The sequence below is a fragment of the Balaenoptera borealis genome (genome assembly GCF_965194805.1).
Source record: "Balaenoptera borealis genome assembly, chromosome: 3".
NCBI lineage: Eukaryota > Metazoa > Chordata > Mammalia > Artiodactyla > Balaenopteridae > Balaenoptera > Balaenoptera borealis.
In genome coordinates, this window is record NC_138866.1 from 10840846 (window position 1) to 10868536 (window position 27691).

The window sequence follows — 27691 nt, forward strand, 5'->3', positions numbered from 1 at the left end:
ACAGGGAGATCAGCTTGGTGCTTTGTGACCACCTAGAGGGGTGGGATAGGGAGGGTGGGAGGGAGGGAGATGCAAGAGGGAAGAGATATGGGGATATATGTATATGTATAGCTGATTCACTTTGTTATAAAGTAGAAACTAACACACCATTGTAAAGCAATTATACTCCAATAAAGATGCTAAAAAAAAAAAAAGATTAAAATGCTAAGTTTTCTGTATATTTTACCCCCCCAAAATCCCCAACTCCCTTTATGATGTCAGGCTGTTGATGTCCTCCACGTACCCCTGCCTAATAAAGTAACTTGTGCAAAACTTTACACTCAACCAATGTCAGCTAAATGGAATTTAATGACTTGTTTGTACTAAAAGCCTAACGGCATGACTCCTGAAAGCTTACACTTACTTGGGCAATTCCTGCAATAAACGCATTAAAACAAGTTGACAGGCGCATTTTTTGAGGTGCAATCATGAAGCAACCTTCCTGCTGGTCGTAGCCAAGTAAGACATACAGGTGCCGCTTGACCGTGTTGAAGGCCTTGGCGCTGCTGATGTCTGACTCGGCGCTGCTCTCATCCTTGGCCATGAACTTCATGAGCACTGTAATCAGCTGGTGCACTGTCTGGTGGTCGATCCCAGCGTCTTCGGGGAGCAGGTCCTTGATGGTGTTGTCATTCTCAGGGGATTGTTGGCCTGTCAGTACAAGAAAGGCCATCGGTGGGTGGTTCCCCCACAGGTAAGTTTACACTAAAATCTCACTGATCAATGAAGCGCCATAGCACCCTATTTCATTCTTTATATCGATAAAGCCTCTAAATATTTAAAGGTCTGTTCTAGACAAACTTAAAGGCACAATATGGCCTACTGAGCAAAGCACTGGTCCCAGGGTAGAAATTACAACGACCAAGTAATTTGGGAAGAATAAGAATAAGAATTACTTGGGAATTACTTCCCAAGTCATTTGGGAAGAATAAGGGAATGCAAAAAAAAAAGGGGACACTATAAAGCAAAGTTATCTTCAAACAGCAAGACAAATACCTACACAAACTTTGCATTAAGCAAATTTTTGAATATCTTGGCAAAGTTTTATCCTCACTAATAAAGAGAAGAGTTTCCCTTCCAGCTTTGTAAAATAAGCGTGTAAGAATAACCACAAAAATCATTTTCCTAAAATCTACTGAGCAACTAAAACATCCATTGAGTTATTTTGTTTAAATTATAATCTCAATTCAGTTATGTTCAAATATCAGCTGATGCAAAAAGAAAAGTTCTCTTCTCCAAATCCTAAGATATTAGCAGTGTGTACTCTGAATGATATAGTCAAAATTAGAAATAGCAAATTATAAGCCCTGCTGTATGTAATGAGAAACATATAAGGGGTGGGAGGGCACAGACAGAAAGAAAGAAGCATGAACTTTTAAAAACAAAGAAAAACACCACATGAAGGTGAGCTGAAAGTTCACATGGAAAGAAAAAATATCTTAGCCCTTGACTTACTCTTAACCTAACAAATAATTATATCTGAGTAGGTCCCTGACATTGACTTTCTCTGTTATTTCTCAAGGTCAGAAATTATACCCTGTCTCCCCTTGTTTTCTACCTTTTCTGATCTGGTTTAGTTTAGGACTTTGAGGGAAGGAAGAGTGAGATTTGCTCTTCCATATTTATGTTTATGTTTTGGGCCTTATTCAAAATACCCTATATGCATTCTTGTCCTTCCTTTGACAAGCAACATGAGAATTTCTAAATTGGAAACAAAGTTTTTGCCTGGTGGGTTAGACCCACACACCAGCATTCTCATCTCTCATCCTGAGAGGAAATGTTCTAAATGATGACAAGCTTTGGTTACAAATCATTACAAACCAAACTTTGATTTTATCCATTTTAATTATGGCATGCAGGATACAACCAAGAGCTAGGTAGTAATTTATATCCTTTAACGCCTCAACTAATTTGGTAAAAATCTCAATCTTCTAGGACCAGCCAAGAGAAGCAAGATAGAAGAAATGTTTCCTGGGGACCACAGAAGTTAGCTGTCTCAAGCCTAAACACTTTCTCTGAAGCAGTGGCATGAAGGTAATGTCAAATTCCGAATTTACTACTTTAGAACTGCACATAAGGTTACATGCTTGGTTGTCTAGTTTTCTGCAGATGATCAGAAGAATGTTGATCTGTTCAAAAGTGATACACTGTGATGGGATAGTTGACAATGAGTGACGAGGCAGCAGAATCAACTGAGTCTAAGAACCTCTAGTATAGGGGAAACCATCTAACAAACTTCAATATGACCCTCGGACATTAACAACATTTTTCGGTCTCATAGAGTCTGTTCATGAAGGAATAAATGTATGCAATGTACTTTAGAGAAGTTTTAACCAAAAATTATTCAAATAAAACCTAAGGATTTGTTTATTACACTGTTTCATATGCAGAAAGTGGTCAATAAATTGTTACTATTATCATTATTTATTTGGCATGCATGACCCATCAGGAAAAAAATCAATTCATGTGGAACACCCTATTTCACGAAAGGTCATAAATGTAAAGCATTACTGTATATTATAATTAAATTAAATGTCTGAAATAGAAGATCAGACCAAATCCTTATTTTAAAAGTTTAAAGAACTATCTTTTCAGCATTGAAAAATATTTAGTCTTGATTTTTTTTTTTTTTCCCATCGGAATATTACTTTACAGCTAGCAGGAGGGTATTGCTCTGGGCAAGCTTGGGCCAAGAATGTGACAAGTGTGAGAATATAGGTTACCTGCAGGGTTCAGTGTTATTGTAGCAGCAAGTAATGGCTGTTACGATGATATAGCTTCATTCCTCAATTTGTTTTAGCTCTGGGGGGCAAGGTTTAGGAGAGCGTGTATCACTCAGCCCTGCTCAGCCACCTCCAAGTCTAGACTGGCTTGACTCCAAAGTTAAAAATGGAACTGAGGAGCATTTGAGAAGGAGATGTACCTTTGTTTTATAGCCCTGAGAGTCTAGGGAACTCAAACAGAAGAAAGGGAGATCCAGACAAGGCCCAGCTAGGACACCGGCTCCCTATTTCCTCCTATCTAGTTCAAGTCTAGAAAATAAACAATCAGGCTTCAGCTTTAAATATTTCAAATCTCTTCGCCCCATTGCAAGTAGACATTCATTTTAAAAGTGTGTAACCTTAGTTTTTCCCATCAAATCATATTTTCCTAATGACTAAGTATCATTTCACAAAGGCCCCATCCTGATTTTGGATTCATCTTCATTGATCTGCAGTGCTTAGCTTTAAGTTTGCTGCTTTTTGCTTTCCCTGAACAGCCGGTAATGAGTGATCTTTCACAAACCATTAAATGTATTGAAAAAAGAACTAGTTAATGGAACTTTTTGCATAAAGTGAAAAAAATCTCTTTTCATTCCAATAATTTACCCCTCCAAGTGTGGGCTTTGCAAGTCTGTGCTTTGTATATTGTCTTTCTTTAAAAATAGTGTAAGCATGTGACTGACACCACTCTTCATCAAGAAAAGTTACCTTAATCAAATCCCTAAGAAAAATGAGCTTAGGAAAGCTGAAATTTTCTTTATGGATAAAGACAATATTACTATTTTAGTTATCTATAAAATATATAAAATTTCCATTTTAAAACTAAATGCCTATAATATTTTCTCTAAATGTGACACTTAAAACACTTACTTTTGAATTCTAGTCTGTGAAACTCCTATATCTGTTTTAACTATAGAGATTTAACAGGCTAAGGGATTTGATTTTATCATTTTTGTAAAGAAAAATGTAAAAATCTGCATTATTATGGGGGCAGAACTACCCTCACTTTAACATGGACAGGGTCCATCATGATCTGTCCACAGAGTGGCACAACTGATTGAAACGCCACAGTATAATACAATTTTATTTATTCAGAAGATTTGAAACCAGGCAGGCTCAGGATCTGCTTTTCCAGACTTATCTGCTCTTGCTCCACCCTAAATGCTCCACATCCTCACACACTGGGCTACTCCTGGATCTCAGAACGGAGACAGCCTTTCTCCACCTTGGTGTCTTGGCTCATGGTGCTCTCTTCATCTTGCAAGGTGGTCCTCCACCCACACCCCCAACTTTATCCCATGGATCTGATCCCCAGAAGACATTCTTATTAATATGCCCACCCTCCTCTCAGCAACTGGGGTCCCTAAATTCTATACATCTCCAAAAACAAGAAAGGAGGGAAGATGGGTGGGAAAGAGGGAAGAGTGCAGGAAAATTTCCTTTAGCATTTCCCAACTCTCACGTGGCAAATAACTATTATGCGAGGCAGAACTTTTTACTTATCCATTTGCTGTATTTCCCCTGTAAGAACAAAGACTCCTTGAAGCCAAGTGCTATGTCTTATCCAATTTTACATCCCTCACAGAATACGGGGCAGTGTTTGATATATAGTAGATGCTCATTATTCGTACATGTTTAAAGTGCATTGAATTCAAATAAATATTTCAGATCTTTTCTACATGGGCGAAAACCTGATGAAGTCCCCAAACAGCAAGGGAGTGGGTAGGGAAATAGGGAACATTCCTCTGTGTAAGTCGACTCACTGACCCCTCTGTCAAGCTGACAAGTGACAATTAGGTAGTGGAAGGAAGTTTCTATGAGTTTACTCTACATTTGGTCCAGAGAAACCAATGATCAAGCACTATAAATGAGTCTGCATTATGTTGGTAGTTTTAACTACACTGCCTCACTGGTCTCCGTGGCTATCCACCTGTCTAGGCCTGGCTGAGTCACCTGTCCACAAAACCTTCCTTGTTCCCTCCAACTCTCCTCCCATTGCATTTGACGTGAACGATCCTATAGTACTATCACTTTCACACGAGATCAGAGTTCACCTATGTTCATACTTTATCTCCCTTACTTGACTATAAGCAAGTTGAGAGTACAAGAATTTCTGATGTATCTTTACATTCTTCATATTTTCTAGTACAGCAGGTGCCCAATAAGTGTTTGTTCAATAGAAACTGTCATTTTCCGAAACTATCATTTCAGTCAAGGGCATTCCTATAAAAACAATTGAATTCTTTGATTTATTGGCTCTTAATGATCAATAGGCATTTTGCAAGTTAGTGAAGACATGAAATGTAAACCACCTCTAGAAAGAAAGAGCCCAAAGAGAAGTAATTTGGAATTCTAGGCTGGACATTGAGGGAGGTGGGAAATACAAGAGAGTTTTACCAGTGCTACCCAGTACTGGGTACCTTCTCTTGTTGACACAAATTCAGACCAAGAGATCTCAAGATTTCTCTGCAGGCTGGAGTAGAATTGAAAGTATATATGTCCCTTTAGGGATTAGGATAGCTCTAGACCAATCTATAAGTCCTAATTGGGAAAGGTCCTTTGGTCTGGACACTCATGGGCTTAAGTCACACTGTAGCAGGCCTGAATGCCCAAGTCAGCTCCCTAATAAGACTGGCGTCCTCATGTACCCCAGGGCAGGAACACCCTAAGCCCAATTTATTGAGAGGTAGCTGTAGTGGAAAGAAAGCAAATAAAGTCTCCTGGACTCAAGTATCAGTCTCTATCTAACTAACTAGTTATATGTGATCATGAGCAAATTATATAAGCAGAGTTACTTAGTCCCTCAGGACCTCAGTCTTCCTGTCTGTATGTAAAGTGAAAAAAAAAATAATACTTTATATATACACAGAGTTGTTGTGAAATCGAAATTAGATGATTTGCATTAAAAACACTCTTTATAAAGAGGTACTATACATATATAAAGTGCTATTGCCGTTGTTATTAACATTATATACCTATTGTTTAATTGTTCATCCCAGGGGATGAGGAATAAGATATAACTAAGTTTCCCGTGATCACATGGGGTTGATACCAATTTTCCAGTGCGGTCCAATTGTAACCTACCATAACTGCTGCATTATATTCAATTAATATTCAACAGGTGTTCTGAATCACCAAAAACAAAGAATTCCTGGTTCTCACAGCATCAGTGAAAAAACAGCTAATATCTAATTATAATTATACCAAATTCAGACTAGCAGGTAAAATTGTATATTTCATCAATTGGGATTAAATGAAGGTGCTGAGCTCCTGCTAGCATTACCACACATGCCTTGCAAGAGAGATCAAGACATCTGGGCTTCAGACCCAGATCTGTCACCGACAAGCTTGTGAAACTTGTTCCTTTCTGGGAACCTCAGTTTCCTCTTCTGTAAAATGAGAATGTTAACATATCTCTAATGTTTCAGCTATGATAGTCTATGAATTTTACTTATATGCACAAAGGCCTTTGATTTGACTCATAAAAGTCACAGAGGAATGCAACTTTTCAGTAGCCTTGCAGAGTTTACCCTCTATACAAGTGCATTTCTGCTGCAAAATTTGCTGTGGGCAATATGTAAATGCTAAGATCAGAGAGCCATAAACTGTAAATCCAGTGTCCAAAAGTTCAGCCTAAACAGCAACTAAAATTAAGTCTTGCTGCATGATTAAAGGACATCTGCTTTATTTCAGGCCTGATCAATAAGAGGTGTTGCACAGAGGAGCTCATTACTTGTACCAAACAAAAGCATGTTCGTTAAATAGCAAGGTCTCCGGTTTCCATTTAATTACTATCTTAAACCACTCTGTACAATCTTGTGATTATCCTGGCCTACGTTTGCTTCCAAAGTTAAAACACTCAGTGTTCAGTAAATAATAATGCAAAAATGAAAAACTAGTTTGAAATTGCCTTATAAGCTGAGCCACCTGTTTCCAAATCTAAGCAAGTTTTGTTTATGGTGGCGTCATGTAATTATCTTTCCAGAAGCTTTAGCTTTATATTTAATTTAGACAATACTGTTATCTGCCCCTTTTCCATCTGATCACTTTTGATGGGACAACTAGACGCCTAAAGGCTTTTCTTCAAGAAACATATGTACATGTTTTTCCAAAGAGATGTGAGAGGACTCCTACGGTTGGATTGTTAAAATGGATAATAATAATTAAAGACTAGCTTTTCAACTAAGCCTTAAGACAAAAAGAAAAGACAGGGTAAAATAAAGGTAACTTACGAAATTGCGTAAGACCAATCTCAAAAAGACCTAACTGAAGGGAAAATGGATATTTTCACATTTTAAATGAAGCTCAGGATCAGAAATTCTTATTTTTATTCTTTTTTTTTTTTAATCCCAGCACAATTGAGGCCCGAGTGATGCTCAAAACAAGGTAGAGGGACTCTGCCAAGTGTGTGCTCCCCTTTTCTCATCAATTTTAGAAATGAAAATGCACTTAGGCCAACATCTGCCATCTGCATTCATAGTATTTAGGGCTCTCCCTCTTCTCCTCGTCTCCCACGCCTAACTGCTTCTCTTTCTAGCATCGTTTTTATAACACGTTCTTGAAAGTCTCCTTACTTGAAATTGTCCTTCTGAGAGTATCGGTACCATTCTGAAAAGTTAATTTTAAAACTATTCTTAGATGAAAAGCCGAACGTTGTATAGCATGATACATAGGTGGTAGTTACCAGGTTTGTTTTGGACAAATAAGCAGGTATTCAGAACCTCCACAATTTTCCCAGCAAGTATGGCATCATGTGTATAGATAACATTCAGTCTGTAACAGGCTCGCAGCGTCCCTTCAACCCTTAAGAGACTTCATGATAAGTTAATCTATCAAGAACGTCAAAGGACAGTTACACTCTACCAAGCAGAATATGATCCCATGGTCCTCTAAACAATGGAAATCCTCCTTTCTCGAGAGACAGAAATGCATGTAAGAGTTGCAAAGAATCGGAAATGGCTAAGGGGATGAGTGAATGATGGTGGTTCAAATGTATAATCTTTTCAAATGTAAATGAAATGTTTTTCCTAGAGCAGATATATATGAACATAATATTTCTATGTGTAAAAACACATACAAATATAAGTACTAGGTATAGTTCTAGTCATACTGGCTCTCGGGGGAAAAGTGCATACTCAGGTAACATGATGCTTCTTACTGGACCATAAGTTAACAGGATCAAAAGTCATCTGCCAATTTTAAGATGGAAAGAATTGCCATATCAGGGGCTCAAACACTTGAGCATCTGGGGTAAAACCCTTCGAGCTTTCAAATCCTAAATACATCACTCTGGTCCAGTTAGAGACACCGCATTCTTTACCTTGTCCACCTGTGATAGACACTTGCACACGGCCCTTCAACGTCAGAAGTACCCACCTGGCATCTGTTCGGGTGTCCCACCGAGAGCTGGAGCAGACTGCTCATGCCTGGTCAACCTCACAGCTTAAAAATCAACAACAACTCTATTTAAATAAGCATTAAAAACAACTTGAGCCTAGAAAACATACTCAGTGCTAACTGGATAGCAGGAGCAAGTTTAGTTTTCATAATTGTAATTAACATCACATACAAGATGTTTACGTCACAGAAGTTCTGTGGCTTTCTTTGAATCTAAAGAACATCCTTCAATGTCACTTCAATTCTTATTCTTCAAAATTGTCATGTGAATCAATTAACAAGAAATAACAATAAATAAACTTTATATCCCAAACTGATTAGTTAGGTTATAAAAGAGCTGGGAAATTCATATAGAAATTGTAATTTATTGAATCTAGGTACTGGTTTCTAGAATCTGATGCAGTTTCACTGGGCCTAGCAATGCTAAAGGTTATTCTTAAATGGCCATCTGTTTTTATCTTTGCTCCCTGAAAAGCTGGGTCATTGATGGCTTAAAGGGCTTTCATTGACTCTTCCAAAGTTCAAAATACCACATTTCCGTAGCTTGTCATAAAATAGAGAGAAATGCAATAAACAAAATAAAATCATATTTATGATTAAAAATGGTTATGTTACATAAAGCTGTCTTCTAAGAAATGTCAATGAAAAAGCAAACATTTCAGCTTCTGACAGGATAAAAAAATATGTTTTATGGTGGTGTTTTATTAACTTCATGACATTATTTAAAAATTAAATGATTTAATAAATGTTACAAGTTAGTATTATATTTAATGTACTCATTCGCTAATATGATTTAGTTATGAATTTTTAATTATTTGTCATTCATGAGCCATTGCTAATCATTACAGTTCATCTAGTCATTTGGTAATTTTTTGTTTTCTTTAAAAGTGCAATATAAAAAAAAGACATTTAGATAACAAGTATATATGGTCTTTTTTTAGCTGGCAATGATGTTTGTTTTTATTTATAAATTATCTGGTGAAGTTGGGCAGAAATTCAACTTCTTATCAGCCTGATTTTTCTTTTTTGAAAACACCATTATTATTGGTTTTCTAGGAGCTTGTTGGCTGCCTTTGTCATGCATGAAAAGAAAATGCATTCCAAATTTCTACTCTACCCTCTTAGTTGCCATGGGTCTTGACAAAGTCTCATCCAGGAAGCTCTTAGGTTATAATGGTGGTGGTGGAAACCTTCATATTCTAGGACTTAGGAGCAAACGCTTCTCCTGCGTCTCATGTCATGCATCAGTGGATTTACTGCCTTCTACATTTCAAAACAATCTACTGCTGGATCAGGGATTTGTTGTACCAGCAACTGGGAAAAGCCACCCAGGGCATTGACACACCTGGGGGGACCCTCTAGGGAATGTGAAGGCCCATGCAGCTGAAGGAGCTCAGTTTGCTAAATACACTACTCTCTGTGAACATTCAACAAGACATGTCAGCCTCAGAAAGACATCAAACAGATTTAAGGGAAGGATGGAAGAAGATACTCAACGGATTTTGGAGGTTAGGGTCTCAGGGAGGGAGAGCGCCCTCTTGGATTCCGCGGGCCCTTTCACGCTGTCTCTGAGGGAACGCACACTCTTCTGGCGGTTCCTTGCAAAACGAGCCCTCTTGATCTTCCACAATGCTGCATCACTGAGATTAGCGACATTGGTCCTCACAGCAGTGATAGCTTTGCAAAAGGAATTAAAGGTGATCATTTTCCTTAACTCGCTATGTTATACAAGTAGTTTGAAACAATCCATCTGTGTATATTTTCAATATTAAAAGTCATCTTCCATGGATACATTTCTCATTCATCTATCTCCCTCTATGATAAGCCTTATATTAAAAAATCATGGCTATTATCTATTTTGACTATCGTTTATCATTTTTCTGTTTAGATCATAAGATTAAAGTATCTAATTTTGTTATCACTGGATAAATAGTTGAGTGACCAAAGTCTTTCCTCCATCTATTTAGAGCTCCAGGTAACTGATTACTAAGCATGGAAGAGTAAATTTACAAAGTGCAAATATATCTCACAAAATTGCTCACGGACATTACAAACATGATGGTTGAATAATATTTAAGCAACACAGAGTCACAAATGGTTCTCAACGTCCTCGAATAAATGAGATTTTTTTTTCTTTTTTTTTTGGCCACGCGACATGGCATGTGGGATCTTAGTTCCCCGACCGGGGATTGAACCCATGCCCCCTGCATTGGGAGCGTGGAATCTTAACCACTGGACCGTCAGGGAAGTCCCTAAATGAGAAAAATTTTGATGTTGGAATGCCAGAAAATAGTTAACCTGCAGATTACCACAGTAGATATTCAATAAACATTTGATGAACTGAGTACATGAAGTCAAGATATCCTCCATAATGGGAAATTAAACTACATGCGGAGTATCTTCCATTTATCCAGCAAGCACCAGAATAGGAACTGTGACTGTTTAAAGCAAGTTCTTTGTTTTGCTTACTTGTAGGAAAAGGAAATTCTTTGTTACAATCCAAATGTAGCTGAGCTTCCAAAGAAAGCGTTTCAAATCTGTTGACAAAGAACTCCCAACTCAAAGCAGGAATATCTTGCTTAAGAAAATGCAAGAGTAAAAGCTTGCTCAATATTGTGGGTCGATCTTTAACCACAGTATCAAACTGGAAGTCAAGACAAAGACACAGACCCTGGGAAAAGGTAAAAAAACAAAAACAAAAATGGAAAGTCAGATGTAAATACACCAAGCAAAGTCAGTGAAACAAGGCAGCCTCCTCAATCCATGCTTACAATGAAGAATGATTCAACTGAAATCTTCGATTGCATTTTTGGTAGGGGAAAAAAAAAACGCAGAAGAGGAGCTTCTCCTAATTGTTGAATATCTCTTGAATTTTGACTCAGAAATCTGAGCTAAATGTATATTATTGATTTTTCTGATGCATCGAATAATAACCACTTAATTCAAATACCCTCAGACCAGTGTTTCTTTCTTTAATGTCTGTAGTTTCTATTAAGAGAAGCGTACTTCCAAAACTACATTTTAGAATACACAAGAATATGGTCTTTAAATTCCCTTTCAATGCTAAATTCCATGAGTCTAAAAGAAAGGAAAGTCATCTTGTCTTCCTGGAATGTGAGTGGAACATAGAATCTTAAGAAATCAAAGTTGGAATGGACTAAGCATCTATTTCTCCAGTATGTGAGTCTACCATTTCCCTTTTTTTAACTGAATGAAATTTTAAAACTAATTCATCCAATTATGCTATTAATTCATTCAACTCTCATCTAATTAGTGCCTCCTATGTTCCTAGCCCTGAGCAGGGGTTAGACATACAACTACCTTGTCTTATTAAGACCAACAGAGAAGGACTATCCAGAAGACAACTGGGAATTTTTACATGGGGAGGTATGGGTCCACAAGCAGCATAGCTCTATAATTTTTCAGATTCTGCATAGTTTGACCTTTCTTCTTAGTCTTTTTTACAAGAGAAGCTCTTACACTGGTTTGGGAGACCTTGTGTACACACACGCACACATACACACACACAATTAAGAACATGGACATTATTATGTCAGACCTGAGTTTGTGCTGCCACTTACTAGCCATGTGACTCTGAAAAAGTTACTTAACCTTTCTAACCCTCAACTTCTCTATCTGTAAAATGGGAACACACAAAATGTTATTGTAAGGATTAAATGAAGTAATGCATGATGGGACACTTCTAATACACTGCCCCGGAAACACAATACCTGTTTGACAAATGTTAGTTCTTGCCATTATTATTACTTTTAATAATAACAATATAATAATAAATCAGGTGCCAATGTGGAAAAACAGTAGATCAGGACTTTAGAGGTTTTGTCTTTGTTCTCCCATGAATTCACTCTGTGTTCTTTAAAAAGTCCCATTATCTCTCTGAGACTTGGTTTCTTCAAGTATAAAATAAAGGTGCCAAATAAGATAAATAAACAACTCTCTCCAGGTCTCATATTTCATGTCTCTTTGATTTTACTTTGTGGTATTTCATTTCAGTAGTATATTTACCATCTCTTGTTTTGCTTTGGTTTATATTATAATTCATCTGATTTCTCTTTGCATCTAGACTCAGTGACAAGGGCTTTTGGCCCAGGAGCCAGCTGAATGGTATAAAATAACCAACCTAGTTTAAAAATCTGCCACACACACAAAATTATACAATAATTACATCTGTCAGAAGCGATGGCAGCATAGGGACAAAGACTGGAAAGAAAGAATCAACAAATAAAAACAAGAGATCTGTTAATACAGTGCGGTTCTGGGATGCTTTTCTCAGAAATGGTAACAGTGGAAATTTTTAAATTTTTTAAAAAATTTAAAAATTTCCACTGTTACCATCATCATCAGTATTATGTGTGTTTATGTGACAAATAACTCAATGAATTAGTAGAGTAGAGCAGAGCACCATCCGCAGAGCAGATAATGCACATCTGAGGGACGTCACCTGCAAGGCTGGCCTCTTTATGGTGTCAAGCAGGAGACCAGCCCTCGTAGCCACCGCTGGGTTGACGTCCTCCACAGCCGTCAGAAAGCAGCAGAAGGCGTGTGCCAGGGAGTACTTCAGCAGGTGGTTTTTGGTCACTGAATGAATATCCAGAAATCTGCAAATTACAGCCACTTTTTCCACTGCAATGTCAAAGGCAGAGAACAAAAAAATTGACATTTATTTAGACGGTCTGAGAAATGAGCCCACAGAGAGAAAGCTAACTCTGGGCCCCCCTACACTGACGTTAAATACCAAAAGGAAATTCTAATGCCACCTTCTTGAGTGTTCCGTTTTATCCGTGCAGCAGACACCATTTCTACGCAGTGTAGTATTTTTCCGCCAGGCAGCCTTGATTTAGTTCTGGGTTTTCTTTTCTTTTCTTCTCTTTTTAATGGTCTTTACCTTTGTTTAACTTTCAGCCACATTTCAAACTTTTCAAAATGCCTCCATGCTCATTTCTTTGTCCATGCTATAGAGGTTCTGCAGACCACACAGGGATGTGGGATGATGTGCCCACCAGGGCTGGCTCTAAGTCCTTAATATGTCATGAAATGATATGACAACCAGTCTTCCTGGGGCTATAGAAGCCACATATTTCTTCCATGAACCAGATGCACCATTATTCTGCACATCTGTATTAAATTATTCCAGCCACTCTTTAAACATAGCTTTATAAAAAGTTATAATAACTAGTGAAGCAATATAGTTCCATGCAAAGACATTTCAGGACTTTACTTAAGCTGTTCCAGCAGCCTAGATAGAATATTCTTTCTATTCTTTTCTGCTTATTGACACTCTACCATCCTTAAAGAGTCTGCTGCTGAAATTCTACTATTCTGTAAAGTCACTCTGACTTCCTAGAGTGGCCTTTCCATCCCACGAACTCCTGCAAAAATACTATTCATTTACCTATGGCATTTGTGTGTTCATATATAGCTATATGACATATCTTCTGTTGTCTGAATTATATTTATACCATTATCTTCTGTTGTCTTGAATTATATTTATACTGTTATAGTTTCTTAACCTCTTACATGTTTATATTTGATCTCATCAATTAAATTAGGAGCTTCTTGAGGCAAGAATCTGCTCTTATACTCTTTTTATTGCTCCCATGATAACTAGTACATACAGTATTTATTCAATAAATTCACTGATTCACTTACTTTTAAAATATAAATTAAGCACATTATATATACGTAAGAGATCATTCTAGGTACTTGGGGAAGGTGGGAGTAAATGCAAAAATGAATTGTTATGGACTGAACGTTTGTGTCCCCTCCCCAAACTGATATGTTGGAGCCTTAATTCCCAATGTGATGGCATTCGGAGGTGGGACCTTGGGAGGTAATTAGGTTTAGATGAGGTCATGAGGGTAGCTCCCATTATGGGATTCATGTCCTTATAATAAGAGGAAGGGAGACAAGAGTTCTCTCTCTCTCTCTACCATGAAAGGATACAGAGAGAAGAGAAGCCAGGAAGAGAGCCCTCACCGAGGAACCAAGTAGGCTGGAGCCTTGATCTTGGACTTCCCAGCCCTTAAAACTGTGAGAAATAGATTTCTGTTGTTTAAGCTATCCAGTCTATGTTATTCTGTTATGGCAGCCCAAACAGACTAATATGTGAATCATTCACAGGTCTTGACTTCAAAGTCAAGTCAACTAAAAGAGATAAGACAGGTACAACTGTAACGGAAATGTAATACAAAAGGCTGTAACTGCCACTAATGAGGTAGAAATAAAATGCTATGAGAGATCAAAGGATAAAGAAATGACTTTACACCAATGGAACTGAGAAAGTGGAACTCAGTAGGGGCATTTGAAGGTTCATGAAATGGAGGTGGCATTTATTTTATTATTATTTTTTAAACATCTTTATTGGAGTATAATTGCTTTACAATGGTGTGTTAGTTTCTGCTCTATAACAAAGTGAATCAGCTGTACATATACATATATCCCAATATCTCCTCCCTGTTGCATCTCCCTCCCACCCTCCCTATCCCACCCCTCTACATGGTCCCAAAGCACCAAGCTGATCTCCCTGTGCTATGCGGCTGCTTCCCAATAGCTATCTACTTGACATTTGGTAGTGTATATATGTCCATGCCACTCTCTCACTTTGTCCCAGCTTACCCTTCCCCCTCCCCGTGTCCTCAAGTCGATTCTCTACGTCTGTGCCTTTATTCCCGTCCTGTCCCTGGGTTCTTCAGAACCATTTTTTTTTTTTTTTAGATTCCATATATATGTGTTAGCATATGGTATTTGTTTCTCTCTTTCTGACTTACTTCACTCTGTATGACAGACTCTAGGTCCATCCACCTCACTACAAATAACTCAGTTTCATTTCTTTATATGGCTGAGTAATATTCCATTGTATATATGTGCCACATCTTCTTTATCCATTCATCTGTCGATGGACACTTAGGTTGGTTCCATGTCCTGGCTATTGTAAATAGAGCTGCAATGAACATTGTGGTACATGACTCTTTTTGAATTATGGTTTTCTCAGGGTATATGCCCAGTAGTGGGATTGCTGGGTCATATGGTAGTTCTATTTTTAGTTTCTTAAGGAACCTCCATACTGTTCTCCATAGTGGCTGTATCAATTTACATTCCCACCAATAGTGCAAGAGGGTTCCCTTTGCTCCACACGCTCTCCAGCATTTCTTGTTTGTAGATTTTTTGATGATGGCCATTCTGACGGGTGTGAGGTGATACCTCATTGTAGTTTTGACTTGCATTTCTCTAATGATTAGTGATGTTGAGCATTCTTTCATGTGTTTGTTGGTAATCCATATATCTTCTTTGGAGAAATGTCTATTTAAGTCTTCTGCTCATTTTTGGTTGGGGTTGTTTTTTTTTTGACATTGAGCTGCATGAGCTGCTTGTAAATTCTGGAGATTAATCCTCTGTCAGTTGTTTCATTTGCAAATATTTTCTCCCATTCTGAGGGTTGTCTTTTTGTCTTGTTTATGGTTTCCTTTGCTGTGCAAAAGCTTTTAAGTTTCATTAGGTTCCATTTGTTTATTTTTGTTTTTTTTGGTTTTTTTTAAATTAATTAATTTATTTTATTTTATTTTTGGCTGTGTTGGGTCTTCGTTTCTGTGCAAGCGCTTTCTCTAGTTGCGGCAAGCGGGGGCCACTCTTCATTGCGGTGCGCGGGCCTCTCACTATTGTGGCCTCTCTTGTTGCGGAGCGCAGGCTCCAGATGCGCAGGCTCAGTAGTTGTGGCTCACGGGCCTAGTTGCTCCGCGGCATGTGGGATCTTCCCAGACCAGGGCTCGAACCCGTGTCCCCTGCACTGGCAGGCAGATTCTCAACCACTGCGCCACCAGGGAAGCCCTATTTTTGTTTTTATTTCCATTTCTCTAGGAGTTGGGTCAAAAAAGATCTTGCTGTGATTTATGTCATAGAGTGTTCTACCCTTGTTTTCCTCTAAGAGTTGTATAGTGTCTAGCCTTACATTTAGGTCTTTAATCCATTTTGAGTTTATTTTTGTGTATGGTGTTAGGGAGTGTTCTAATTTCATTCTTTTACATGTAGCTGTCCAGTTTTCCCAGCACCACTTATTGAAGAGGCTGTCTTTTCTCCATTGTATATTCTTGCCTCCTTTATCAAAAATAAGGTGACCATATGTGCGTGGGTTTATCTCTGGGCTTTCTATCCTGTTCCATTGATCTATATTTCTGTTTTTGTGCCAGTACCATACTGTCTTGATTATTGTAGCTTTGTAGTATAGTCTGAAGTCTGGGAATCTGATTCCTCCAGCTCCGTTTTTCTTTCTCAGGATTGCTTTGGCTATTTGGGGTCTTTTGTGTTTCCATACAAATTGTGAAATTTTTTGTTCTACTTCTGTGAAAAATTCCATTGGTAGTTTGAAAGGGATTGCATTGAATCTGTAGATTGCTTTTGGTAGTATAGTCATTTTCACAATGTTGATTCTTCCAATCCAAGACATGGTATATCTCTCTATCTGTTTGTATCACCTTTAATTTCTTTCATCTTTCTTATAGTTTTCTGCATACAGGTCTTTTGTCTCCCTAGGTAGGTTTATTCCTAGGTATTTTATTCTTTTTGTTGCAGTTGTAAATGGGAGTGTTTCCCTAATTTGTCTTTCAGATTTTTCATCATTAGTGTATAGGAATGCAAGAGATTTCTGTGCATTAATTTTGTATCCTGCTACTTTACCAAATTCTTTGATTAGCTCTAGTAGTTTTCTGGTAGCATCTTTAGGATTCTCTATGTATAGTATCATGTCATCTGCAAACAGTGACAGCTTTACTTCTTCTTTTCCAACTTGGATTCCTTTTATTTCTTTTTTCTTCTCTGACTGCTGTGGCTAAAACTTCCAAAACTATGTTGAATAATAGTGGTGAGAGTGGACAACCTTGTCTTGCTCCTGATCTTAGTGGAAATGGTTTCAGTTTTTCACCATTAAGAACGATGTTGGCTGTGGGTTTGTCATATATGGCCTTTATTATGTTGAGGTAAGTTCCCTCTATGCCTACTTTCTGGAGGGTTTTTAGCTTAAATGAGTGTTGAATTTTGTCAAAAGCTTTTTCTGCATCTGTTAAGATGATCATATGGTTTTTCTCCTTCAATTTGTTAATGTGGTGTATCACATTGACTGATTTGCATATATTGAAGAATCCTTGCACTCCTGGGATAAAATCCACTTGATCATGGTGTATGATCCTTTTAATGTGCTGTTGGATTCTGTTTGCTAGTATTTTGTTGAAGATTTTTGCACCTATGTTCATCAGTGATATTGGCCTGTAGTTTTCTTTCTTTGTGACATCTTTGTCTGGTTTTGGTATCAGGGTGATGGTGGCCTCGTGGAATGAGTTTGAGAGTGTTCCTCCCTCTGCTATATTTTGGAAGAGTTTGAGAAGGATAGGTGTTAGTTCTTCTCTAAATGTTTGATAGAATTTGCCTGTGAAGCCATCTGGTCCTGGGCTTTTGTTTGTTTGAAGAATTTTAATCACAGTCTCAATTTCAGTGCTTGTCATTGGTCTGTTTATATTTTCTATTTCTTCCTGGTTCAGTCTCAGAAGGTTGTGCATTTCTAAGAATTTGTCCATTTCTTCCAGGTTGTCCATTTTATTGCCATATAGTTGCTTGTAGTAATCTCTCATGATCCTTTGTATTTCTGCAGTGTCAGTTGTTACTTCTCCTTTTTCATTTCTAATTCTATTGATTTGAGTCATCTCTCTTTTTTTCTTGATGAGTCTGACTAATGGTTTATCACTCTTGTTTATCTTCTCAAAGAGCAAGCTTTTACTTTTATTGATCTTTGCTATCATTTCCATCATTTCATTTTCATTTATTTCTGATCTGATCTTTATGATTTCTTTCCTTCTGCTAACTTTGGGGTTTTTTTGTTCCTCTTTCTCTAATTGCTTTAGGTGTAAGGTTAGGTTGTTTATTTGAGATGTTTCTTGTTTCTTGAGGTAGGATTATATTGCTATAAACTTCCCTCTTAGAACTGCTTTTGCTGCAACCCATAGATTTTGGGTCATCATGTTTTCATTGTCATTTGTTTCTAGGTATTTTTTGATTTCCTCTTTGATTTCTTCAGTGATCTCTTGGTTATTAAGTAGTGTATTGTTTAGCCTCCATGTGTTTGTATTTTTTACAGATTTTTTCCTGTAATTGATATCTAGTCTCATAGCGTTGTGGTCAGAAAAGATACTTGATACGATTTCAATTTTCTTAAATTTACCAAGGCTTGATTTGTGACCCAAGATATGATCTATCCTGGAGAATGTTCCATGAGAACTTGAGAAGAAAGTGTATTCTCTTGTTTTTGGATGGAATGTCCTCTAAATATCAATTAAGTCCATCTTGTTTAATGTATCATTTAAAGCTTGTGTTTCCTTATTTATTTTCATTTTGGATGATCTGTCCATTGGTGAAAGTGGGGTGTTAAAGTCCCCTACTATGATTGTGTTGCTGTCGATTTCCCCTTTTATGGCTGTTAGTATTTGCCTTATGTATTGAGGTGCTCCTATGTTGGGTGCATAAATATTTACAATTGTTATACCTTCCTCTTGGATTGATCCATTGATCATTATATAGTGTCCTTCTTTGCCTCTTGTAATAGTCTTTATTTTAAAGTCTATTTTGTCTGATATGAGAATTGCTACTCCAGCTTTCTTTTGATTTCCATTTGCATGGAATATCTTTTTCCATCCCCTCACTCTCAGTCTGTATGTGTCTCTAGGTCTGAAGTGGGTCTCTTGTAGACAGCATATATACGTGTCTTGTTTTTGTATCCATTCAGCCAGTCTATGTCTTCTGGTTGGAGCATTTAATCCATTTACATTTAAGGTAATTATCAACATGTATTTTCCTATTACCATTTTCTTAATTGTTTTGGGTTTGTTATTGTAGGTCTTTTCCTTCTCTTGTGTTTCCTGCCTAGAGAAGTTCCTTTAGCATTTGTTGTAAAGCTGGTTTGGTGGTGCTGAATCCTCTTAGCTTTTGCTTGTCTGTAAAGCTTTTAATTTCTCCGTCGAATCTGAATGAGATCCTTGCTGGGTAGAGTAATCTTGGTTGTAGGTTTTTCCCTTTCATCACTTTAAATATGTCCTGCCACTCCCTTCTGGCTTGCAGAGTTTCTGCTGAAAGATCAGCTGTTAATCTTATGGGGATTCCCTTGTATGTTATTTGTTGCTTTTCCCTTGTTGCTTTTAATATTTTTTCTTTGTATTTAATTTTTGATAGTTTGATTAATATGTGTCTTGGCGTGTTTCTCCTTGGATTTATCCTGTATGGGACTCTCTGCGCTTCCTGGACTTAACTATTCCTTTCCCATATTAGGGAAGTTTTCAACTATAATCTCTTCAAATATTTTCTCAGTCCCTTTCTTTTCCTCTTCTTCTTCTGGGACCCCTATAATTCGAATGTTGGTGCGTTTAATGTTGTCCCAGAGGTCTCTAAGACTGTCCTCAATTCTTTTCATTCTTTTTTCTTTATTCTGCTCTGCAGTAGTTATTTCCACTATTTTATCTTCCAGGTCACTTATCTGTTCTTCTGCCTCAGTTATTCTGGTATTGATTCTTTCTAAAGTATTTTTAATTTCATTTATTGTATTTTTCATCATTGTTTGGGAAGTGGCATTTAAATGGAACCTTGAATAGAAGAGGATTTCACATGGAGAGCACAGAATGGCCAACACATGGATGAAGGGAAGCAGGAAGCAATGGAGAAATAGCAATGGTATATGTAGAAAGAAGAGTGGGAAATGAGGCTGCAAACACTTGCAATTAGACCATGGAAAACTGTGAATGCCAGTTTAAGGAGTCTGAACTTTATTCTCTCGGCACTGAAAACCCATTAAAATTTTTTGAGTAGAAAAGCAACATAATCGGAGCTGTGATTCAGAAGATTAATTTGGCAATAATCTAATCCTTAAATTGTAATGAAAGAGCATAGTTAAATTTTTTTTTTTTAAAGGAACGGGTTGGATTTGAGGCTGATGCTTTTTTTTTTTTTAATTTATTTATTTTATTTTTATTTTTGGCTGTGTTGGGTCTTCGTTTCTGTGTGAGGGCTTTCTCTAGTTGTGGCAAGCGGGGGCCACTCTTCATCGCAGTGCGCAGGCCTCTCACTATCGCGGCCTTTCTTGTTGAGGAGCATAGGCTCCAGATGCGCAGGTTCAGTAGTTGTGGCTCACGGGCCTAGCTGCTCCGTGGCATGTGGGATCTTCCCAGACCAGGGCTCGAACCCGTGTCCCCTGCATTAGCAGGCAGATTCTCAACCACTGCGCCACCAGGGAAGCCCGAGCATAGTTAAATATTTACCTGCTTTATTTGTATTCAAATGCCTATAAAATGTGGCCAATACCATGTAGACTTTTGCTAGAAAGTTTTACTCTAATTTCGTACAACATCATGTGCTATCACATAAATAAACCAGCCCCTGGGATTCATGAGGCATTAAAAGCAAGAACTCTTTGAGGTGGTCAGATATTAGGGAACTGAACTCAAAGTATAGTAGTTAACTCACCTGATGGAACTTCCATTTCTCTGCAATATTTTTGAGACACTAAAATATACGGAACCATTTTGATAAGGTACAGGTTGGTATGCCAACCCTGCTTGCTGCCCCCTGAGAATGGGAGTACCAGCAGATTAGGGTGACAGTGAGACCAGCAGATTTAAGACTAAGAGAACACATCCCAATTCCTTCCTTACCGTGTTCCTCTGGGAACTTGCCATTCTAAGCACTAGGAATTATACCCATCACTGAACCAGATTTGGTCACTGATGCTCCAATGGCAAGAGTACAACAGCAGAGCTTCTCAAACTTCACTGAATTACCTGGAGAACTTGTTAGAAAATATAGATTTCTGGCCTCACCTCCTGAGATTCTGATTCAGTAGGTCTAGGATGAGGCCCAAAAATCTGCATTTTTAACAAACTTTCCCAGGTACTCAAATGCAAGTAACCTATTAGGTGACTACATAATTTATTATTCAAGCCAGGACCCATTTGAGAGTAAACAAGGGTGCAATTAATAAATACACCTGCACAACAGGCATAAACTAGGACTATCCCAGACAAACCTAGACACGGTCAACCTACCTAAAGACCACTCTGAAAAATTCTATTATCAAGGGAGCTCAACTAAGTAGAGCCACCAAAGAACACTAGCAAGCAGGACAATGCCTTCCAAAAAGAAGGGAGGGAAAAGAAGGGCCAAAAAGAGATGTCATGACTGGACATCTGGTTTACCTTGTGACCCAGAGAGAATTTTTAAGCTAATACAGAGGTACCTGCTTCAAACCTCATCTTCCAGTCTTTGCTGTTGAAATTTCCATTTATGATTGTCCAAAAGATGTCAGCACCATGAGGAAGTGACAAAGCGTGAAGAAGGAGAGGAACTGCCAACGAAGATAGCTGGGAGAATTCAGATTTGACGACTCTCCACAGGCTGGGGAATCATGAAGAAGCAAAGTGGTTACAGTTATGATAATCTTTCTAGGAAAAAAATCTTATTATCTTAGTTTGTAGGAAGTATAGTTAACAGAGGGCTGGTAGGGATGCTTTTGGTGAAATTCCATTCATTCACAAGAGTATAATCCTTGGATAAACTGTTCCTGTGCTCTTTTCCTATGTTAATTTTTTTAAAGAAATTACTTTTATGTAATAACATAGGAAAACACTACCAGTTAACAGTGCATTTTTAACATAAAAAGTAAAAATTGTATATTATAAATGCAGGTACATAAATGAACAATGACTGTTAAATAATAACTGATATTAGTTACGTTAAGATGATGGGGTGATAAGTGATTTTTTAAATTTTTCTTATAGTGAACATCTGGAGAATTGTGTTGGTTTTGTCTGCCCAGCAGCCTTTTCCTCTTATTCTAGCAAAGAACAGCTCTTTTTCTATTAAGAACAGCCTCTCCACTAACTGGCAGGGCTGTCAATCAAGTTCCCCCACCTTGTCTATCCTAATAATGAACATAAAACCCAGGGTGATCAAAATACTTCAATGTGATGAAGAGTGATTAGTCCAGGGGTGGGTGGGCATGTGACCCAAGCATGAGAGTGCTAGCATCCTTTTTCCAGGTTTTGATATGTACTCTGAAATCTCAAGAATGAAGTGTAATGTCGATCTAGGGCTGCTAGCAACCCTCTCTCTTTCCCACCTCACAGGAACAGCCTGAGGAGAAGAAGCCAACACAGAGAGAACTAGGGTAAGTGATGGGGAGGGAGAAAGGGGCGGGGAAAGAGAGAGAGAAAAAAACAGAGAGAGAGAGGTATCCCTGGTAACATTTTATGAGTACTTGCCATTCTTAAAACCAGACCACTACTGGTCAAAAACATACCTTAGCAAGTTTAAGCTAAGTCCCTATCATTGCATGGCAGAATAATGCTGAATATATATTTCTAGTAATAATGTTTTCAAACATTTTATTCAATTATTTAAAGTATGCCTTTTGTTTCTTTTTGTTTTGTTTTATTTTGTTTTGTTTTCTATTTGGCTCCAGAGTTAATATCAGAATCAAAACTATGTTCGACTTTAAAAACTTATAATGCAGCACTAAGAGAAAGGAGAAGTGACACATTATCTCCGTTTTACAGAGAACATATTGAGGTACATGTCACTAGAGAGCCTTGGTTTTGAGAAGACGTACTAAAGCTATGGAATGAAAAGGAGTAACTTTCAAACACTGTGTGCTTCATCTTAATAATAGAAATCAGACAAATATAGATCTAATCCCAACCCTGCCATTAGTTAGCTGTGTAACCAAGTGTAAATTTCTTAACTTCTCTGAACTTTTGTTTCCTCCCAATGCTGGTTGTATTAAATGAAATGATACATAGTACTTAACACATAGTAGGTACTCAAAAAGCTTGAGCTACTGTTATCATTGTGTGATGAAGGATGATGATGCTTCCAGAGCACAACAGTAGGTCTTATATAAGAAGAATGTCCAAAAAATTGCCCTCATGGAGCTTGCAATTTAGTTGAAAGAGGCAAAGCATATATATATATATATACAGCACTAGTAGAAAACCATCTCAGTGACAAAAAATTCTGGATTTGGCCAGTAACATATAGCTCTCCCAGTTCTCTAAGGCAGTCTTGTTTGAAAAATGGAAGAGTGTCCCTTCCCCAAATCCCTACATTGTCCACCATGGCTTTTGTGTCAGGGTGGTACTTTGGGGGAAAAACCTGGGCTACAAAGCCCAAAGGCTGAGGCAGAGCTCCCACGGCATCAGCAATCCAAATGGCTTGGGTACATATTTGGTAGAGATCCCTTTAACAACAAAAGTCAGCCCACCTAGAGTACACAGTATTCTTAAGTCATCTAACAACTGAAAGGCATAAAATAATCCTTATTTTCCTTTTCTACTTCTAAAGTACCTAGCAAAGACAATTATTATTCTTCATATCGACATACTCAAAAAGTAGACTACATAAAAGCAATAAAAGTAGTTCCCATAGGTAATTAGCCTGTGCTGGCTAAGAGAAATAACCCAATGAGTTGGTAAGTCTTATTCTAAAATTGATTTTCACAGATAAAAGCCTAAAATATGAACAAACAAAAAACTACTAGAAAGACATACCTTGCAATCAACATGTGATCCTGAATGTAGGCTAAAAATTGAGGATGATCTTTTCTAGCACTGTATAAACACTCTCCATGTAGACAGAGGATCTTCAGGCAATTGAGCATATTAAAAAGAATGTCCGGCTCTTCAAACTTGGCCATTTCCTATGCAAAGAACCACAAGTTTACTGAGTTATCTAAAATGGCAATGCTACTAAATATAATATTCAAATATTTCAAAAAATATACCTGGAAAATGGTGTATATTAGTCTCAGTGTTACTGGAAGCTGTTGGTAGCAAAACTTTCTTTCAGTATCATTCTTTATTGCTGGGAAGAAATAATTACACAAAGGTTAGCATAACTCCTTCCCTCCACCGTTCGTGAATTGATCAAGACCATAAAACAAAGAGGAGTAAAAATAGAAATGGAATATATTAAAAAGTGTTCATGTAATGTGTTTCTTTGTTCTCCAAGGTAGCATATATCCTTTCCATGATGCAAGTGCAGGAAACCTTCTAGATTTAGGATCCTCAGCTTCCACCTTCCACTGTGTATTCAGATGTCTTTGATTCCCTGAAGCAACCCCAGCCCAGCCCTATGCTCCTGTGGGCAGCTATTTCTGCTGATACCTGGAGGGGTCTTAGGGCCTGCCGAGGTTTGCCTTCCTAATTGAAAGGGAGATAAGCAGGTATTAAAGAGAGATATGCAACTTATACTAACACCTAAGGAGGGATTTACCCCAGGACTCAAGTGTACAATATTCACACATTCACAGGACTCCCATGTGCAAAAAGGGAGCCTTTTAAAGCAGTTGAGCATATTCAAATCAGAACTACTCATGGTTTTATCTTCTTGTGAGGAGCTCTAAAAAGACCTTTGGGGACTTCCCTGGTGACGCAGTGGTTAAGAATCCGCCTGCCGATGCAGGGGACACGGGTTTGATCCCTGGACCGGGAAAATCTCACATGCCGCGGAGCAACTGAGCCCGTGAGCCACCACTACTGAGCCCACGTGCCACAACTACTGAGGCCGCGTGCTGCAACTACTGAAGCCCGAGCACCTAGAGCCCGTGCTCCACAACAAGAGAAGCCACCGCAATGAGAAGCCCGTGCACCGCAACGAAGAGTAGCCCCCGCTCACCGCAACTAGAAAAAGCCCGCTCGCCACAACTAGAAAAAGCCCGCGCACAGCACGAAGACCCAACACAGCCATAAATAAATAAATAAATTTATTAAAAATAAGTAAATAAATAAATAAAAAGACCTTTGCCTCTGTAGTGGGTAGTGGTGGTATATTTTACATGAGGCATGCTAGAGAAAAGAATTCACAAGTTAACCAGATATAGAAACTAATGTAAAATGTTTTCAAATCACCATTATAAGTTTTGGCAATTCCTAGGATCACAGACAGTGAGAGTCAAACCCTCTTGGTGTATATACTTGTTTATTGGGGATCTTCCACTCTGATGTATTTTATTTTATTTTATTTTATTATTTTTTTTTTATGTTGAAATGGACCTCAGGTTATTTCTCTTTTTATTTATTTATTTATTTTTGGCTGTGTTGGGTCTTCGTTTCTGTGCGAGGGCTTTCTCTAGTTGCGGCAAGCAGGGGCCACTCTTCATCGCGGTGTGCGGGCCTCTCACTATCGTGGCCTCTCTTGTTGGGGAGCACAGGCTCCAGATGCGCAGGCTCAGCAGTTGTGGCTCACGGGCCTAGTTGCTCCGCGGCATGTGGGATCCTCCCAGACCAGGGCTCGAACCCGTGTCCCCTGCATTAGCAGGCAGACTCTCAACCACTGCGCCACCAGGGAAGCCCCCGATGTATTTTAAATACTTGTTATCGGCACTAAACTCTATTTTGTCTAGCATGAAAAAATTTTTTTAACATTTTTAGTGGAGGACATCTCTGACTGCTATAAGGAACAGGCACCAGGCCACAAAATGCAGAAACAGGAAATACTCTAGAATAAGAGAGGGAACCGCTGGACATGTGTCGGTAGAGCACCCATCCGTTCTCTGACAGAGGAGCTCAAGCCCGGCACCTGAAGACCCACAGAGCAGAAGCAGGGTCAGCGTGCTTAGCAGCCAGGAAGGCCGGTCCTGGAAGAAAATTCCTCTTCCCTGAGGAGACAAGTGATAACTGTGTCCTGTAAGACAGCAGAAGGTAAAAGAAGGAAAACAGACCAGAAGCTGTGACCAGAGCCTGAAGTAGTGCTTGGGGGAGATGAATAGAGCAAATGTTTAAATAAGTGGAGTTTACAACAGTGAAGCAAAGGAAAGAGTAATTTATAAAAACAAATTGCTTAATTTTCACCATTGTTCAGATAAAATGTTACATATAAATAAAAATGGTAGTTAATTGATTTGTGTGCTATGTCAGGCTTAAAAATATATATTTAGGGGCTTCCCTGGTGGCCCAGTGGTTGAGAATCTGCCTGCCAATGCAGGGGACACGGGTTCGAGCCCTGGTCTGGGAAGATCCCACATGCCGCGGAGCAACTAAGCCCGTGAGCCATAACTACTGAGCCTGTGCGTCTGGAGCCTGTGCTCCGCAACGAGAGGCCGCGATAGTGAGAGGCCCGCGCACCGCGATGAAGAGTGGCCCCCACTTACCGCAACTAGAGAAAGCCCTCGCACAGAAACGAAGACCCAACACAGCCAAAAATAAATAAATAAATAAAATTTAAAAACCAAACCCATAAGACCAGAAAAAAAACTTACAAAAAAATATATATATATATTTACATCTAAAGAGTACAGGTTATTGGATCGTAAGTGAAATCGTTGCTTCCCTTAGGCATCAATGCCTGACAGAAACATGGCCCTGGGATCTAGTCTCAACCCTGCCACTAACTAGTTGTACAATATTTGGGTTTCCAATTCCCAGTCCCCCACCCCCAAATATGCCCAGAATCAGGGGTGAGCAGATGGAGGTCATTTCATTTTGTGTTGCAACTCCTCAGATGATCCTGATGCGCTATTACAGTTTTGAAATCATGTTAAGCATAAAGCATAAATCAGGAATAACTTGTGCTCTATGACCATGGGCAAGTTGCTTAACCCATCTTGGATGTACTTTCCTCATCTGCAAAGTGAGAAGGCTGACCTAGATCAGCAGGTTTCAAATTCTTTGCTATGAAATCCTTTGTTGAAAGAGAATCTTACTTAGAACTCCAACATAGGAAATAGCGCAAGTCAGAACACTCTGGTTGAAGCACAGTGGGGAGCCTGGGTCTTTATCATTTGCCCACATGTTCTCACCAATTGCCACCCCAATTAAGGAAGGTCAAAAGGAAACAACACAGAGATTTACAACTCCAAGTACACACTGAATACCAATGAAGTAGGTTATCTCAGGTGTTCCCTCATCTAAGTTTCAATGGTTCTAAATAGTGTGAGGCAACCTATACATCCTCAACTACTTACACAATCACGCTGAAGCAGTTAGTTTCAACCAAGCATTTTGTACTAATGATGTAGTTACCTTGGTCTGATAAGACACCCCATGACTTGCAATGAGCCCCACAAAACAGTCACTTAATAATGTTTGCTGTTCACTGAAGAAATGAGGGAAAGCTTCTCAAACTTTGGTTCTGGGGAGTAGGCTTCCCAGGGACCAGGTATTCTAACAATTTACGATAGTGGAAGCAAGAAGATACAAATTCCGAGAGTGTCACAGTGCAGATCCAGAAACCAGGCTTTCTCAGAGGCACGTGGAGTCCCATCCTAAATTCCTGAAACTCATTCAGAGTTTGAGGAGCTGGAGATGATTCCAGGCCCGCCTGCCATTTGCTGGTCCCAATTCGCCTACATAGAGCCTCTAAACAAAGTAGAAAGAGGTCATCTCTCTTCCCAGCTCTCAGCAGAGCCAACTAGCCTTAGAGTACGACTTGTACAGCTATTCACGGTGAGCCCA

At 38.6% G+C, this 27691-nt stretch overlaps 1 protein-coding gene across 8 annotated transcripts in view; it reads right to left on the reverse strand.

Moving 5' to 3' along the window:
* The window catches only part of UNC79 (unc-79 homolog, NALCN channel complex subunit), a 257982-nt gene that overhangs the window by 90225 nt on the left and 140066 nt on the right, over positions 1-27691 (reverse strand). For 5 of the 8 annotated variants that reach the window (XM_082384433.1, XM_082384434.1, XM_082384432.1 and 2 more), the window contains exons 21-28: positions 24022-24101; positions 23789-23937; positions 21481-21638; positions 12661-12842; positions 10668-10869; positions 9696-9875; positions 8178-8243; positions 404-690 (exon numbers count right to left, since the gene is read on the reverse strand). In XM_082384433.1, the coding sequence (XP_082240559.1) occupies positions 404-690; positions 8178-8243; positions 9696-9875; positions 10668-10869; positions 12661-12842; positions 21481-21638; positions 23789-23937; positions 24022-24101 (1304 nt within the window). The remainder of the gene's footprint in view (positions 1-403; positions 691-8177; positions 8244-9695; positions 9876-10667; positions 10870-12660; positions 12843-21480; positions 21639-23788; positions 23938-24021; positions 24102-27691) is intronic. The other 3 variants (XM_082384436.1, XM_082384435.1, XM_082384430.1) reach the window with 1 other exon arrangement.